Raw genomic sequence first — 15,250 nt, 5'->3', positions numbered from 1 at the left:
ATATTGTATGAAATAGAGGACTTTCAAGCACACTTGATGAAAAGACCAGAGCTGAATAGAAAATTTGATTTTCAAATACAAGACTAAAGAGAAGCATGAAGAGGTAAACAGGAAAGAGAAATCATAAGGGACTTATTAAGTTTGAACTGTTTACATTCTTACATGGAAAGATGATATTTGTAACTCATGAGAGCTTTGTCAGTATTAGGGTAGTTGGAGGAAAAAAATTATCTGTATAGATAGATTGATAGATAGAGGGCACAGGGTGAGTTAAAGATGAATGGGTGATATCTGGAGAATAAAATTAAGGGGTGAGAAAGGATTACACTGGAAGAAGGAGAAAGGGAGAGGTAGAATGGGGTAAATTATCTCACATGAAACAGACCAAAAAAAGCTTTTTATAGTGGAGGGGAAGTGGAGGAAGGTAAGAGGGTATGAGTAAATCCTATTCTCATCGGATTTGGCTTAACAAGGGAATACTGTACATATTCAACTGGGTATGGAAAGCTATCTTACCATACAGAAAAAGAGGGGAGAAGAGGATAAGAGAGCAGGGGTATAATAGAAGGGAGGACAGATTGGGGGATGGGGTAATCAGAAGCAAACACTTCTGAGGAGGGACAGGGTCAAAAGAGAAACAGGGGGTAGGATAGGATGAAAGGAAATATAGTTAGTTTTCCACAGCATGACTACCATGGAAGTGTTTTGCATGACTACATAAGTATAACCTGTATCAAGTTGCTTGCCTTCTCAATGAGGGTGGGTGGGGAGGGAGGAAGGGAGAAAATTTGGAAGCCAAAGTTTTAAAAACAAATGTTAAAAAATTGTTTTCACATGCAAATGGGAAATAAGATATACAGGCAATGGGGTATAGAAATCTATCCTGCCCTACAGGAAAATAGAAGAGGAAGGGGATAAGAGAAGAGGGGGGAGACAGAAGGGAGGGCAGACAAGGGGAAAGGGTATTCAGAATGCACACTGTCTTGGGGTTGGGGGAGGAACGAGATGGGGAGAAAATTTGGAACTCAAAATCTTGTGGATGTGAATGTCGAAAACTCAAAATAAATAAATTAATTAATCTCAAAAAAAAAAAAAGAATGATGGTACTTTCCACAGTGATAAAGAAGTTGGAGGGCAGGTAGGTGGCACAGTGCATAGAGCTCCGGCCTTGGAGTCAGTAAGACCTAAGTTCAAATCTGGCCTCAGATACTTAACACTTACTAGCTGTGTGACCCTGGGCAAGTCAACCCTGATTGCCTCACCAAAAAAAAAAAAAAAGATGAAGAAGTTGGGAAGACAGAAGAGTTTGAAGGGAAAGGTAATTAATATTCTGTTTTGGATATTTGAGATGACTCCCAGGACATATAGTTTGAGGTGTCCAAAAGGTTGTTGGAGATGCATTAATGTAGCTCACTAGACAGACTAGGCTGGATATATTTGTTGAAGCCAGCAATCAACTGCACAGAGATAATAATTGAGCCCATAGGAACTGATAAGATCAGTGAAAGTACACTAGTAGAGAGCAAAAAGAGAAGGTGAATCAGGACAGAGACTCTGGAAACTTGCACATTAACGGGCATGACATGAAGAACCAGCAAAAGAGACTGAGGAAAAATGGTCAGCCCGCTCGGAAGTAGCCCATGAGAAGCAGCGTCATGAAAACCTAAAGAGAAGTAAGCACACAGAAGTTGAATAGTATCAAACACTGTGGGGAGGTCAAGGAGGATGAGGACTGGGAAAAGGTCATTAGTTTTGGCAATCAAGAGATCCCTGTAACTTTGGAGAAAGAAGCTTCTCTTTGGTGATGAGGTTAGAAGCTAGACTGTCCAGAGTTCAGAAGAGAATGAGAATAGAGGAAGTAGAGGGACTCACTGTAAACGGCTTTCTCAAGAAGGATAGCAATGAAGGAGAGGCGAGATACAGAGTATAGCTCGTCTAGACGGTAGGATCAAGGGAGGGCTTTGTTTTTTCTTTAAGGATGAAGGAGACATGAGAACATCTGTAGGCAACAAAAAGGAACCAGAAGATAAAGAAAATAAATTAAAGATAATAGAGTGATAATCATAGTAGGGGCAGTTTTGCTACAAAAGTTGGGAGGGGATGGGATTAAGGGTGTATATAGAGCTTTTATACTGGTTATTTAATTTTGTAGATGTGCTTTCAAGCTTTTCAATTTTTTTTTTATCAGAGTGAAGTTAATTTCTTGAAACAGTTTACTTCCTGGCGAGGACACAGTATGTTAATTTATGTAACAAAATGCCTCCTCCTCATCTATAAGGTTTGCAAAGTGCTTTACAAATATTACAAATTTATAAAATATTATCTCATTTAATCCTCACAACAAACCTGGGAAGTAGTTGTTATTTTTATCCTAATTAAAAGATAAGGAAACTGAGGTAGACAGTAAAGTAACTTGCCCAGGATCACACACCTAGTAAGTGTCTAAGGCCACATTTGACTCAGGTTCTTGACTCAAGGACCAGTGTTCTAGCCATTTCACCACTTGCCTTAACAAATTGCTGGCAAAATTAGAGTTTTTTAAAAATATTTGTGGTACCTTCTGAACCAGACCACTAAAGACTATACATATTTCTCAGCATCATATGACACTTGTTAAAAAATTAACCATTTGCAGAAAACTGTAAATAAATGTAAAAAGGCATAAATGCTTTTACACATCCTTTACCTATTATTATACAATAAATAATCAATTCAGAGAGCACAAAAAAGACACAGTCCTAAAGAAGAACTTAACAATGAGACAGATGGATGCATAAATACACAGTGACCTAGACAGAGCTTTTATTAAACAATCACTGAGTGTCAGCCAAATACTAGGGACACAAATACATGTATAAATGACAGTCCATGCATGCCGTGGGGAGCTTACATTCTAATGGGAGAAAATAGTACACAAAGGGAAATTAGAAAGAAGAGAAGGGGGTTAGATGGGAAAGAGAGGAATCCACATGGGGAAAGGGCTATCCTTAAAAAAAAAAAGAGTCCAAGAAAAAAAATCAGAGAAACAAGTATGTCAACACTGAGATAACATACCAAATTTCTGAGATACAGTTAGAGCACTCCTCAGAGGAAAAGTCATATCCTAAAAATGCATTAGCAAAATAGAAGAAGATGGATGAACTAAACATTCAATTACAAAGCAGAGAAACTCAACAAATAAACAAACCCAAAATAAGAACAGGAGAGGAAATCTTGAAAATTAGGAGAAAATTGATAAATTGGAACCCAAAGACTACAGAAATGCCAAGCAAATTAAAGATGGTACTTTGAAAATACTTTAAAATTTGATAAACCTTTAACTAACCTGATTTTAAAAGGGGGGGAGCAGAAAATCTAACCAACAAAATAACAAATTAAAAAGGCAAAATCACAACAAAACCAGAAGAAATAAAAAGAATTATCAGATTCTACCAAGCACAAGTTTATGCCAACAAAAGTGTAAAAACACAGGAAATGAAGATTATCTTCAATGATATAAAACACCTAAACTGCCACACACACACACACACACACACACACACACACACAAAACACAAACAAATCAGAGATCTTAAATAATCAGATTGAGTAAAAGGAAACAGAACTAGCTATAAGTGAACTGCCAAACAAACAAACTAATGAATTGACAGGATAATTCTATCAAACCTTAAAGAAGATTTAATACCAGTACTACACAAACTATTCTCAAGAAAAATTGAGAAAGAATGCACCTGACCAACTAAGGAAAGACTATTGAGAAAGAAAGCACCCTACACCAAACTCCTTATATGAGACAAATATAGTCCTAACACAACCAGAGACAGATAAAGCACAGAACTATAAACTAATCTATTAATCATTTTTTTAAAAATTTTACATAAAATAGCATCAAATAGATTATAGCAATTAATTCATGAAATTTTGGCCCATAGGTGCCTAATAAATGTTTACTAATTGATTTATTGAAAGTATTTACTATGACAAAATTTTACTTAAACAATTGTAAGGAAAAGGAAACTGAAAATAACCTAGGGCAAAGAAATTAAGAAAATTTATAGCTTAAGCAAAGTTACAGTTAGAAAACAAACCCACAAAAATCAGCAGCATTTCTAACAACAAAATCTAAGAGGAGATAAGAGGAACAGAAATTCCATTCAAAATAACTACAAAATTCATTCAATATTTGGAAATGGATCTACAAAAACAAACAAACCAAAAAAAAAACAAACTACTCAATATTTAGATAGGTTCAATCACAAAGTGTTCCTTAGAGAAAAAGAACAACTTAAACACACAGAGGAATTCATAGCTGGACCACGTGGATAAAATAAAAATCACAATTCTACCAAAGTTAATTTGCAGATTTAATGTTAGACCAATCAAACTACTAAAGAAATAGTGGAGAAAGATAATAACAATATTCTTTTAGAGAAACATAAGATCTAGATTGTCAAGGGAAATGATGAAATAAGACAAGAATGATGGGGCAATAGCACTTCCAGACCTCAAATTATATTATAAAGTAGGAATTACCAAAACCAAAATTTCAGTACTAGTTTAAAAAAAAAATAGAAGAGTAGATCAATAAAACAGATTAGACAAGACAGAATCAGAAACAATAGCAAAAATCCAGTGTTTAACAAACCTGAAAACATAAATTAGTAAAAATTTTGTAATTTAATAAAAACTGCTAGGAAAACTGCAAATGGTCTGACAGAATTAAGTTATTCTTCATTTCTATAGGAAATTTTAGAATTTAATCTATTTAATTTGCATAAACAAAATTAATGCACATAGGATAACTATATACAGTATGGTTAACTGGGGAAAAATCTTTGTATCAAATTTCTTAGTTAAGGGATTGGTCAAGATATATAGACAACTAACAGAAACACAGAAAGACTAAAAGCCACCCTCTAAAAGAAACGTCGTAAGAACCATATTAAAGAATGTTCCAAATCACTAATAATGCAATTATTAATATTAATAGCATAATAATTGCACTAGAAATGCAAATCAAAATAACTCTGAGGTTGTACTTCGTATCAATGATAAAAGATGGGAATAGTCGTATTGGAGCGGTTGTGGAAAGAACAGCACACTAATGCATTGTTGGTAGAACTGCAAATTTGCTGAACCACCCTGAAAGAAAATTTAGAATTATGCAAATAAAATGGCTAAAATGTCCACATCCTTTGACCCAGAGATTCCAACGACAGGCAAATATTCCAAGGAGACTGATGACAAAACAAATCTCTATACAACAAAATATTTATAGCAATGCTTTTTGTAGATCAAAATACTGTAAACAAAATAGATTTGCATTGATTGGGGAATGGCTAAACAAACTGTAGTACAAGAATATAATGGAACATTGTTGTACTATAAAAAAAAAAAACAATGAAAATGATGAATACAGAGAACCATGGAAAGATTTGCATGAACTGATGCAAACTGAAGTAAGCAGAGCCAAGAAAACAAAGTACAGAATGACTGACCACAATAATGAAATGGTGTGAACAACCACAGAATAATTTAAAATAAATATAAAAAAAGAACCAATAGAACAAATAGGACCCAAAATAAGAGATAAGAAAAGAGATATTCTACATGCCTTTGAAGAGGTGGGCATGAGGGAAGGAGTCCCCATGTACATGGACCATTGCAAGTAATATCAAGTCTTTTTGATCAGTTTTGCTGAATTTATTTTTCTATTCTTTCTCACTCTTTTAAAAAAACACACAATTCTTTGTTGTAAGGGACTACTCTGGGAGAGGGAAAAGGATACTGCTAGACAATGTAAAAATAAAAAAATCAATTAAAAATCTGTTTATACAAAAAGAAATACTGAATCTTACTTACTGAGAGCAGGAAACAAATAGTGCCCAAGAATCTGAACAGCCTATCGTTATAATGTGACTTTAAATTATTTTAATGTAACCATTTCTAAAAGAAAAAATGCAGTTGTTTTCCTTCTCAATTCACGGTTTGCCTTCTCTACTGACAAAGTAAACAATGTCAATGGTAATGTGATCTTTCGATCCAAAACTCTAATCCACAAAATATGAAAGTACATGTCATTACTATCATGAGTCATGAATTCTTTAATATCTTGAAGTTTCAATTTACAGACCTTGAGTTTTTAAATGTTAGTCACACTGCTCCTTGTTTAGCTGAAGGGGACATTTGGAACATATTGTTACAGATGAGATTTTTGTAAACACTTTTATGGTCCATTTTAACTTCTGTAAGAACTCCAAAGGACTCAACATTCTACTAGGAAAAGTTAAAGGAACAGGATTTGTGAAAAATTTTCTTCCTAAATTTCTGAAGTCTGTCTTCTAAATGATCCCCTTTAAAATTATCTGTCTTGCACTAGTTCACAAAAATGAACTATGAAGAGAAATAGTTTCATAGATTAAAAACAATTTTTGGCAGCACTGAATTATTTAAGTAGTATTTATTAAGGACCTACTACGTGCTGAACATTTCTGATACAAAGACTATGTGGAAGGGACTTGCATGCTATGAAAGGAAACAACATTTACACATATAAGAAAAAAGAAAAGTATGCACTATTAGTGGCTGGTATGTAGAAATTACTGGGTAAATGCTTGTTGAATGAAATGTTCATGTAAAACAAAAGAAATATTAAGATTCTTAGGCACTGAAAAAAGCACTGATTTTGGAGTCAGAAGACACTGCTCCTAGTATTGGTTGTATTACTAAGTAGCTAGGAAGAATTAACAAGAAGGTAGAGCAGTAGGCAGAAGCACAAGGATACAGGGAGTGTCAAGATTTCCTCGCTAAGTTCAAGTCATCAGAAGTAGATAACCCATAGTCTCATGACTAGTAAGTGTTGGAGGTGAAATTCAAACCCAGGTCCCACCTGATTCCTGCTAGTAATTCCTGCTAGATGTTGCACCTTTTCCTCTATATTATGCAACTTCTCCAATATGCAAACATAATATTATTCAACACAAAAATAGATCACAGTTTTACCGATTTAGACCTAGAAGAGGGAGATCAAAGAGTCCAACTCCCTCATTTTACAGTTAAGTAAAGTGAAGTTCAGAGAGGGTAAGTTATTTGCCTAAAGTGACATAAATATTAAATATCAGAAGTTAATCTGTTTTTTTCTATGCCTCACCTAATAGTTAATGTTCAGATATTCACTGAACAACTTTCTATTATGTATTTGGAAGTCTTGCGTAATTTTGATGAATGCATGGAAAATGCATTACCAGAAGACAGACTTTAAATTTAAGGGAGTATTTTGCTCTACCAAATAAAATGCTTTTTCATAGTCAACAGTAAAAATAATGAAACTTTGTATTATCTACATTTTTGTTCAATTTTGTGATGATCAACGTGGTTCATCGTAAAATATCATTTAATAAAGATTGCTCTTTAATTTATTAAGTTTCATCATGAATGCCCTCTGTGTGTTTACAATTCTCATAAAAATTAACACAGATGGTAAAGCAGACATAGAAGTATTAATTATTGATGTTCTCTTGGTCGTCCCTTTTTGGGATATTAATAAGGTACAATTTCCCCCCACACTTTTACTATCTTCTCTTCCATCAGATACCTTGTGAATTGACCCCTCAGTACTCTCATGACTTGTTGCCAAGCATCCAGTTCTTCTCTAAGTATACTTTCACCATATTTCTTCTTTTTTATTGACAATTCTACTTTCCCTATAAGGATATTCAAGTCTGTCATGCTAGTGCAGAAGTATAGTGGCTTCACAATCCTCCAAGATAAAAATAGCTTGTCATAAAAATCTTTGTATTTTCCATCTTTATTTTATTTTTGTCCACTATAAATTTGTTACATAACTCAACTGAGCCTTCACTTTGACCTTCCTAATCAGTTCACTATCCCACTCAGTACAATGCTTTTTACAAAACCTTTTTATCTCTCCTCAAACCCCCCAGGGCTTCCATGACTTGGTGACTTCATCAGTTCCCATGAGTTCAATTATCCTCTCCACTCAAATGATTCTCAGATCTATCTGTATTGCCCTTAGCTCTCTCCTGACCTTCATTCTCCTGTCTCCAAGTGGCAGTGAATAGAACACTAGATCTCAAGTTCAGGAAGTCTCTAGTTCAAATCTGCCTTCATTTACTAGATGTGTAACCCTGGGCAAGTAACACCTTTGTCTCAGTTACCTCATCTGTAAAATGGGAATGATACCTAATCTACAAAGCTGTTACAAAGATTTAGTGAAACAGTATTTGTAAAACACTTTGCAAACTTTAAAGCATTATATGAATGCTAACTACTAGCCATTAGCAATTATACATCTCAAATTGGATGTCCTGCAGATACCTCAAATTCAACATGCCCAAAACTGAATTCATTATTTTTACCAAAAAAACAAACAAAAAATAAAACCTCTTCCCTATTAGAGTCAAGTATACTGCCATCACCCCAGTTACATAGGCTTTTAACCTTGGTGTCATCTGTAATTCCTCACACTTTCACTTCTCTCCCCCCATATCCAATCTGTTGCCAATCCTGTGAATTCTACTTTGAAAACACCTTTTGTAATCTTCCTAAAAAACAAGTCTGATCATGTTATCTCCATATTCAATAAATTCCCACAATTTCCTACTACCTTCAGGATCAAACCTAAAAACCTGTTTGGCTTTTAAAGCCTTTTATAACCTAGCACTTTCTGAAGTTCCAGTCTTTTCACACCTTACTCCCCTCCATGTATGCTATGATACAGCGACACTGGCCTCTTTGCTGTTTCTTGCACAAGGCATTCCATCCTCTAACACCATGCGTTTTCACTGGCTCTACTTATTGGCCTTGAAATTTTCTACCTTCTCACTGGCTCCCTGTGTTCCTTCAAGACTCAGTTAAAAGTGTACCTTTCACAAAAAGCCTTTTCAGATTCCGGTTAGTGCTGGTGCTTTCCCTCTGAGAACGTCTACAGTTTATCCTGTACATGTCTTGTTTATATATGACTGTTTGCATGTTATCTCTCCCTGTAGCCTGGTGTTTTCTTAATAAAAGCTTGTAGACTTGTTCTCCTTTCAGTTTTCCCCTCAAATGCCCCTTAGAATGACTACATGACTTAAAGAAAGCTAAACTTTTTTTTAAACTGGTTTTAGTCTCCACTGCTTCTGTCTCTTTCATGGGAAGCTACTGTTCATAATTTTCCAACATCCTTCACAAGATTTATGGACAAGTTTATATTCTTCATTGGTTGCTATTTCTTTCAACTTTGCCAAGAAAGTCAAGTGTTCAATGGTTAAGATGCTTTTTTTTTGGTTCTTCTAATCAGTCTGTGAGTCCTTTTCCCATCCATGTTACATGATTTGTTATCAATAACTTATTAGGTTAAAGTTGTTTTAATCCCATTCCATATCACCATTTCTTACTCACTGCATGCTGTGTACCTCTTCCTAGTGACTCTTCATCAGTAATTTGGATTCTACTACTGAGTCCCTGGATTCTGATAGGTCAGTTTTTGCCTTATCTTTAAGGGCCCCAAGCCTCAATGCCATTTCCTGCTCATTCTAGGCCTGCCACTCCTCCTCCTTCCACTCTCCCCATTATTTGTTATCTTCCCCCATTAGAATATGAGCTGTTTGAGAAGTGGCTGATTGAGAGGATGCAAGTGCAGATACCACTTCTGAAACTTTCTACCTGGATGACCTGGAGCATGTAATTTCACCTTTCTAGGCCTCAGTTTCTAGTTTGATTCTGATATCTGACTCAGAATATCTCCAACATCAATAACAGAATACTTCCTATTAAATTATGTCCATTTTTATTATTTTTCCCAATGTTCACCATATTATCCAGAGTCTCTCAATTCTTTTTTCAAAGTAAGGCTTCTGTGCAGTCTACAAGTCTTTCTTTGGCCTATCTCATTCTGTATTCCTGACCCTAACTTTACATCATATTTTTTACCATCCTCACCGATTCCTGCCTTTGCATTCAAGTCACCAATCTATCTAAGAATATGATGATTTAATGTGGAGGGACTTATTAAGGTCTTCACAGAATTTCTATGCATCTTTATCCTCTGCATTAGATCTGCTATGTGTTGTTTTTTGTTTTGTCTTGTTTTGGGTATTTCCTTGCAGGCTTTCTGGCAAATACTTTTCCCCAGCATTGCAATACAAGATGACCAATGTTGCACAAAAGCCTGCTTCTTGTTGCTGTTATGTAAACAAAGCAAAACAAAACAAAAACCAATTATCCCAACTTTTTTTTTTCTAAGCAGAACCTTTGTTGTTGTTCAGTCATGTCCAACTCTTTATGACTCCATTTGGGGTCATTTTACAGATGACAAAACTGAGGCAAAGAAGGTTAAGTGCCTTGTCCAGGGTCACATATTTAATAAGTTTCTGAGGCAAGATTTGAACTCAGTAAGATGAGTCTTCCTGACTCCAAGCCTGCTACCCTATGCACTGTGCCATCTAGCTGCCTATGAACCCCCTTATATTGCAGCAACTTCTTTCTGTCTTTATATAAAGTGAAAATGTCAAATGGATGCAATTCAGCTCCTCTAATAGTATGGCCACTCACTTGTAAAAGGATTGGACAGGGATCTCACTTTTAGAGTGTTAGTAGCTAAGTTAAAGCTCATAAAGTTTATGGTCTAAAAATTGTGTGATTCTTACAACCCTCTGTCCCTATTTCCAGAAGAAGAGGAATGCATAGACCTAAGGGGCATTTTGTATTCTATCCTTGTTAAATGGGTTGCCACAGCCAAAGGAATCATCACTAAAGGGCCATACTACCAGTGAAGAGCTTCTCTATACTTATTCAAGACAGGTGCTCAGAAAATCAACTCATCAGGTGGCCTGAACAATACTCAAGGTCTTTCTAGTATGGTAGAGTCTGCCAGAGATTATACTTTACAGGCACAGTCTTTAATAAACTAAGGGTACCTCCATGTTACAGTGAGGCATCAGAGTATTTTTAATTATATCACATCAATATAGGATAATTTATTAATCCATTCTCCAATTGTTGTACATATTATCCAACTGTTGAATAATTCTTCCTAACAGAAATACAATAGCTATCAATATTATGTACAGAAAAGTCCTTTTATCCTACTATTTGGGGTATAACATCCTTAGCAAAGAAATTGTTAGGTCAAAAGTTATATATTGTTTTGTGATTCGCTGTCTATGTTCTCCAAAATGATGTATACAAGTACTTCTGCCTTAAAGATCTGCCAATAGTGGATCTATTTCAAATTCTAAATTGTATGGATTTTTTTAAAATTATGAATTTTATTGCAGCATAATTTGATTAAAAGCAGTGCGAGGTAGTGGGAGAAGCACAGGATATGGACTCAGGAGATGTAGGTTTCATTCTTGGATCTATCATTTAATTACATATGTGATCTTAGAAAAATAATTCAGTATCTTAGAGTCACAGTTAAATGTCTCTACTTGGAGAGTTTTAAAAGAATTCTTATTCAAGTATGAGTACAGTCTTTGGCTATAAATAGACATAACCTGTGAGGATGCTCTTAGCATTTAGAGGCTGATGATGGATCTCCAACATGGCAGCCTTTTCCTCAAAATACCAAAGATTGTTTCTGGCAGAAACTATAGTGTGACTGTAAACTCAAAGCTGGTTGTTGTTATGACTGAGGCACGTCAACAGGAGGGAGAAAGTCGTCTTAATTTGATCCAATGTAATGTGAAAATCTTTAAATTTGTCATTCCCAATACTGTTAAATAGAGCCCTAATTGCAAGTTGCTTATTATTTCCAATCCAGTGGATATTTTGACATATGTGGCCTGGAAGTTAAGTGGCTTTCTCAAAAATTGTGTTACTGGAATCAGCTGCAATCTGGATTCTGCCCATTTTTGTTATCTAAATCGGGGAGAGACTTGGTATCCATTCTTCAAGTCGTCATGGATGAGTCCTTGGGGAACACGGAGACTCCAATATTCCTGCGTGGAGTGGTATGAATGTTGCCAATGTCTCTCTGAAGAATCTTTGTCCTGCTTTGGGAACTAATGCTGATTCAGAGGATTGGAAAGATGTTCATAAACAGGTGGCTGAAAGTGCTTATGAAGTGATCAAACTGAAGGGCTCACTTCCTGGGCCACTGGCTTGTCTGTGGCAGGTCTGACAGAAAGCGTTAGGAAGAATCTGAGGAGAGTGCATCCAGTTTCCACCATGATTAAGGGTATATGACATTAGTGAGGATTTCTTCCTTAGTGTCCTGTGTATCTTGAGGCAGAATGGCATTTCAGATATGGTAAAGGTAAACCTGAATCCGGAGGAGGAGGGCCATTTAAAGAAGAATGCAGATACTCCTTGGGGAATCCAGAAGGAGCTACAATTTTAAAGTCTTTTTTAATGTGCTGCCACTTTACTACTGAGAGAACAAAACAGTGGTTAAAGGATTATGTATGATGTGCTTTTCAAATAGGTCAAATCCTTCCTCTGATTAGTGACTGAACACCAGAAATGTAAAACCTATGAACACACTCCAGTCTCTTCCTAAAGTTAGCAATGTGGAATGGTACAGTGTGATTACTATTTGCTAAACCCTGTTGTTGTTTGCATATGATGCTGGGTACAATCTCAGTAGTTGCTGTCGAACAGAACCAGCACCCCACAGGTATGTAACTACCTGCCTTGTATGTAGGTGCTACAGGTTCCTGCAGGTCCAGAAGACAATATTCCTGGATACAAAAAACCACACAGTAGCAATACTTTATTGATGCATTGCTTACCTTTGTGCTCCCCTCCATTAGGGCTCTACAGGATGGCCCCATGTATCACCTTTCCAGAGGACCTGATTTTGTCTACCTATATATATATCAATAGTTGTAAATTTCCATATTATATAAAAAGATCTATATATGTACAATGATGCAACCAATTACTCAAGTGTCATACTAACCCTAAATACTGAATAAACAACAAATAACTGACTTTTAAAAAAAAGAAAGAAATCCTGTGGCTTGCTTTACCTCCAACCACCAAAAAAATTTTTTTTTTTAGGAACTAGAAGACCACCATGACAAGAGTCAGCAGACCCAGAACAGGATCATTATTTGTTGCTCCAATTCTCTGTCAGTTTGGTCTCAAGTCCAGGTAGAAGCACAGGAAGCAAACTAATCAATTTCTTGCTTATCTCATTATGCAATGATTCTTTATCTTACTACTATGGTCTTTGATTCAAGATCAGGGAGATGATGGCATTAAAGAGATAAGCAAAGTTCTCTGAACTCACAGTAGCCACACTTTGGCCACCTGTTGCTTAGTCTCTAGAAAGTGAAGAGAACAAATTTTTAACAGGGTGGATGAAGCCAAGTGTCATCTATAAACTATTGTTGAAAAACACTAGTCCCACAGTTCTTCAGCATCTCTACCATGTGAACGCTTTATGACAAACTGGGGACTAATTATGTCAAATGCTGCTCACTTGAGTAATTGGAACTCATTTAACCCATAACAATAAGTAGACTTGTTTTAAAAAGGTCACCATTTCTAGTCCACAGATTGTCTTAATTTTCATCTTTGACCAAAACTTGTGACCTCAATGTTAAAGCTATCACTTGCAAGAATGTTGGATAAAATAAGTAAAACTTACTGAAGGGTAGTAAAGAGGACAGTTTTGTTGAGCTTGTAATTTAAACTTAGTTTAAATACAAGAAGTAATATGAATCATTAGGAACTTTATAGATTTGAAGATCTTAATCACAGAACTATAATCTCCTTGGTAAAATGGAATACAGTAAGAATAAATTAAAAGGTCACTGCATAAAAAACTGATATATTCATTTAATCAATGTGGTAAGGACTATTAAAAAATTGTTAATATTGAAAGGCTACCTTAATTCAGTCTTAAAATACAACTTTCATGGTGGCAAAATATCACAAAATCAAATATGTTGCCTGATCACTTGTTTCAGTTACGGCTTTATGCCCATAAACATATAACAATCTAACAAGGACAGCATGGCTGACAGCAGCAAGACCATCACTGAAAACATTTAGAAAACTTAATAATAACAGTTCTCTCAAAGATCAAAGCTTCAAGTAAAATCACTATACCTTCATGACATCTTTATATGATCGAATAATTGAGACTTTTCTCTTCTCATCATCTTCTTCATCCATGACTTCGTCTGCAGCCTCATAACCTTCATCATTACTACCATCAGCTTCCACAGTATTGGCCATATGGTCAATGAGCTGCTCTAAGGGAGGACTTAGTTCCCTTTCTTCATTCTCCTTCAAACCATAGTCCAATGCTTTATAAATAATAATTCCCAAGGATTCAATAACCTATGATCAGAAAAGAAGAGAATAAAAGAAAATAAAGATTATTAAAATAGTTTCACAATATTGTCTAAAACTGAACTCATTTTCTTTACCACAAAATGTATACACTCTCTAAACCTTTATTTCTGCTGAAGGCACCATTAATCCCCTTCATTCACAATCTTGGCATGAATGGATAAATGAGCATTTATTAAAGTTTTACTATGTGCAAAGCACAGTGCTAAGTGCTAGGCATACAAATAAAAAAAAAATTGCTCCTGTTCTCAAGGAGCTCACATTCTAATTGGGGGATGATAACACATAGGAGGTTTCAGCTACAATTCAGATGGAATGGCCCTGTGAGCCTCAGGGTGCAGCAGCAAAACAAACAGTAATGCATCTTCTTTAATGTCATATCCATTAATAAAACCTTATCTGTTTTTGATGTTTAGCCATTTGACAATGCAAGAACTTTCCTTCTATGGTTGCTGGGGGCACAAGACAGGAGCAGAGCCAATGATCAAGTGGGTTCTGCTATTCCCCAGGCTACTGGGCATCATCCTTGACTCCTCACTATTTCCCTCACTCCTTATATCTAATCAGTTCTTGTATACATTTCTACCTCCGTAACATCTTTCACTATACTCATAGCCACTTTTAGTTAGTTAAAGTCTTTAACACCTTTGAGCTGGACTAGTACAATATTCTCCAAAGTCATCTCCCTGACTCAAAACTCTGCCTTCTTCAATCTCTCTTATCTGTAGCAGCCAAAGTGATTTTCCTAAAGTGGATATATGTATTTATCACTCTCCTACTCAATAAATTTTAAGAGCTCCCTATTGCTTTTAGGTTAAATGAATGAATGGAAAAAGCATTTATTAAACATTTACTATATTCCAGGCATAGTGCTAAGTACTGAAGTTACAAATAAAAAAGTGACCTGGATTTCTAGCCAAGCCTACAGTATTTTGCATGAGAC

The 15,250-nt window shown here is 35.6% G+C and overlaps 1 protein-coding gene and 1 pseudogene across 1 annotated transcript in view; one reads left to right on the top strand and one right to left on the bottom strand.

Annotated features, from left to right (window-relative positions):
- The window catches only part of LOC114054194 (protein spire homolog 1-like), a 137,079-nt gene extending 122,788 nt beyond the window's left edge, over positions 1–14,291 (bottom strand). Inside the window, exon 1 of the mRNA XM_027877358.1 lies at positions 14,062–14,291. Within this exon, the coding sequence (XP_027733159.1) occupies positions 14,062–14,190 (129 nt within the window). The 5' untranslated portion in view covers positions 14,191–14,291. The remainder of the gene's footprint in view (positions 1–14,061) is intronic.
- Positions 11,530–12,343, top strand: LOC114054195 (annotated as a pseudogene).
- Positions 14,292–15,250: the final 959 nt, after the last annotated feature.

This window comes from Vombatus ursinus, unplaced genomic scaffold (assembly GCF_900497805.2).
Source record: "Vombatus ursinus unplaced genomic scaffold, bare-nosed wombat genome assembly UNPS02014812.1, whole genome shotgun sequence".
In the NCBI taxonomy this organism is placed as follows: domain Eukaryota; kingdom Metazoa; phylum Chordata; class Mammalia; order Diprotodontia; family Vombatidae; genus Vombatus; species Vombatus ursinus.
This window is presented reverse-complemented; position numbering and strand designations above follow the sequence as displayed.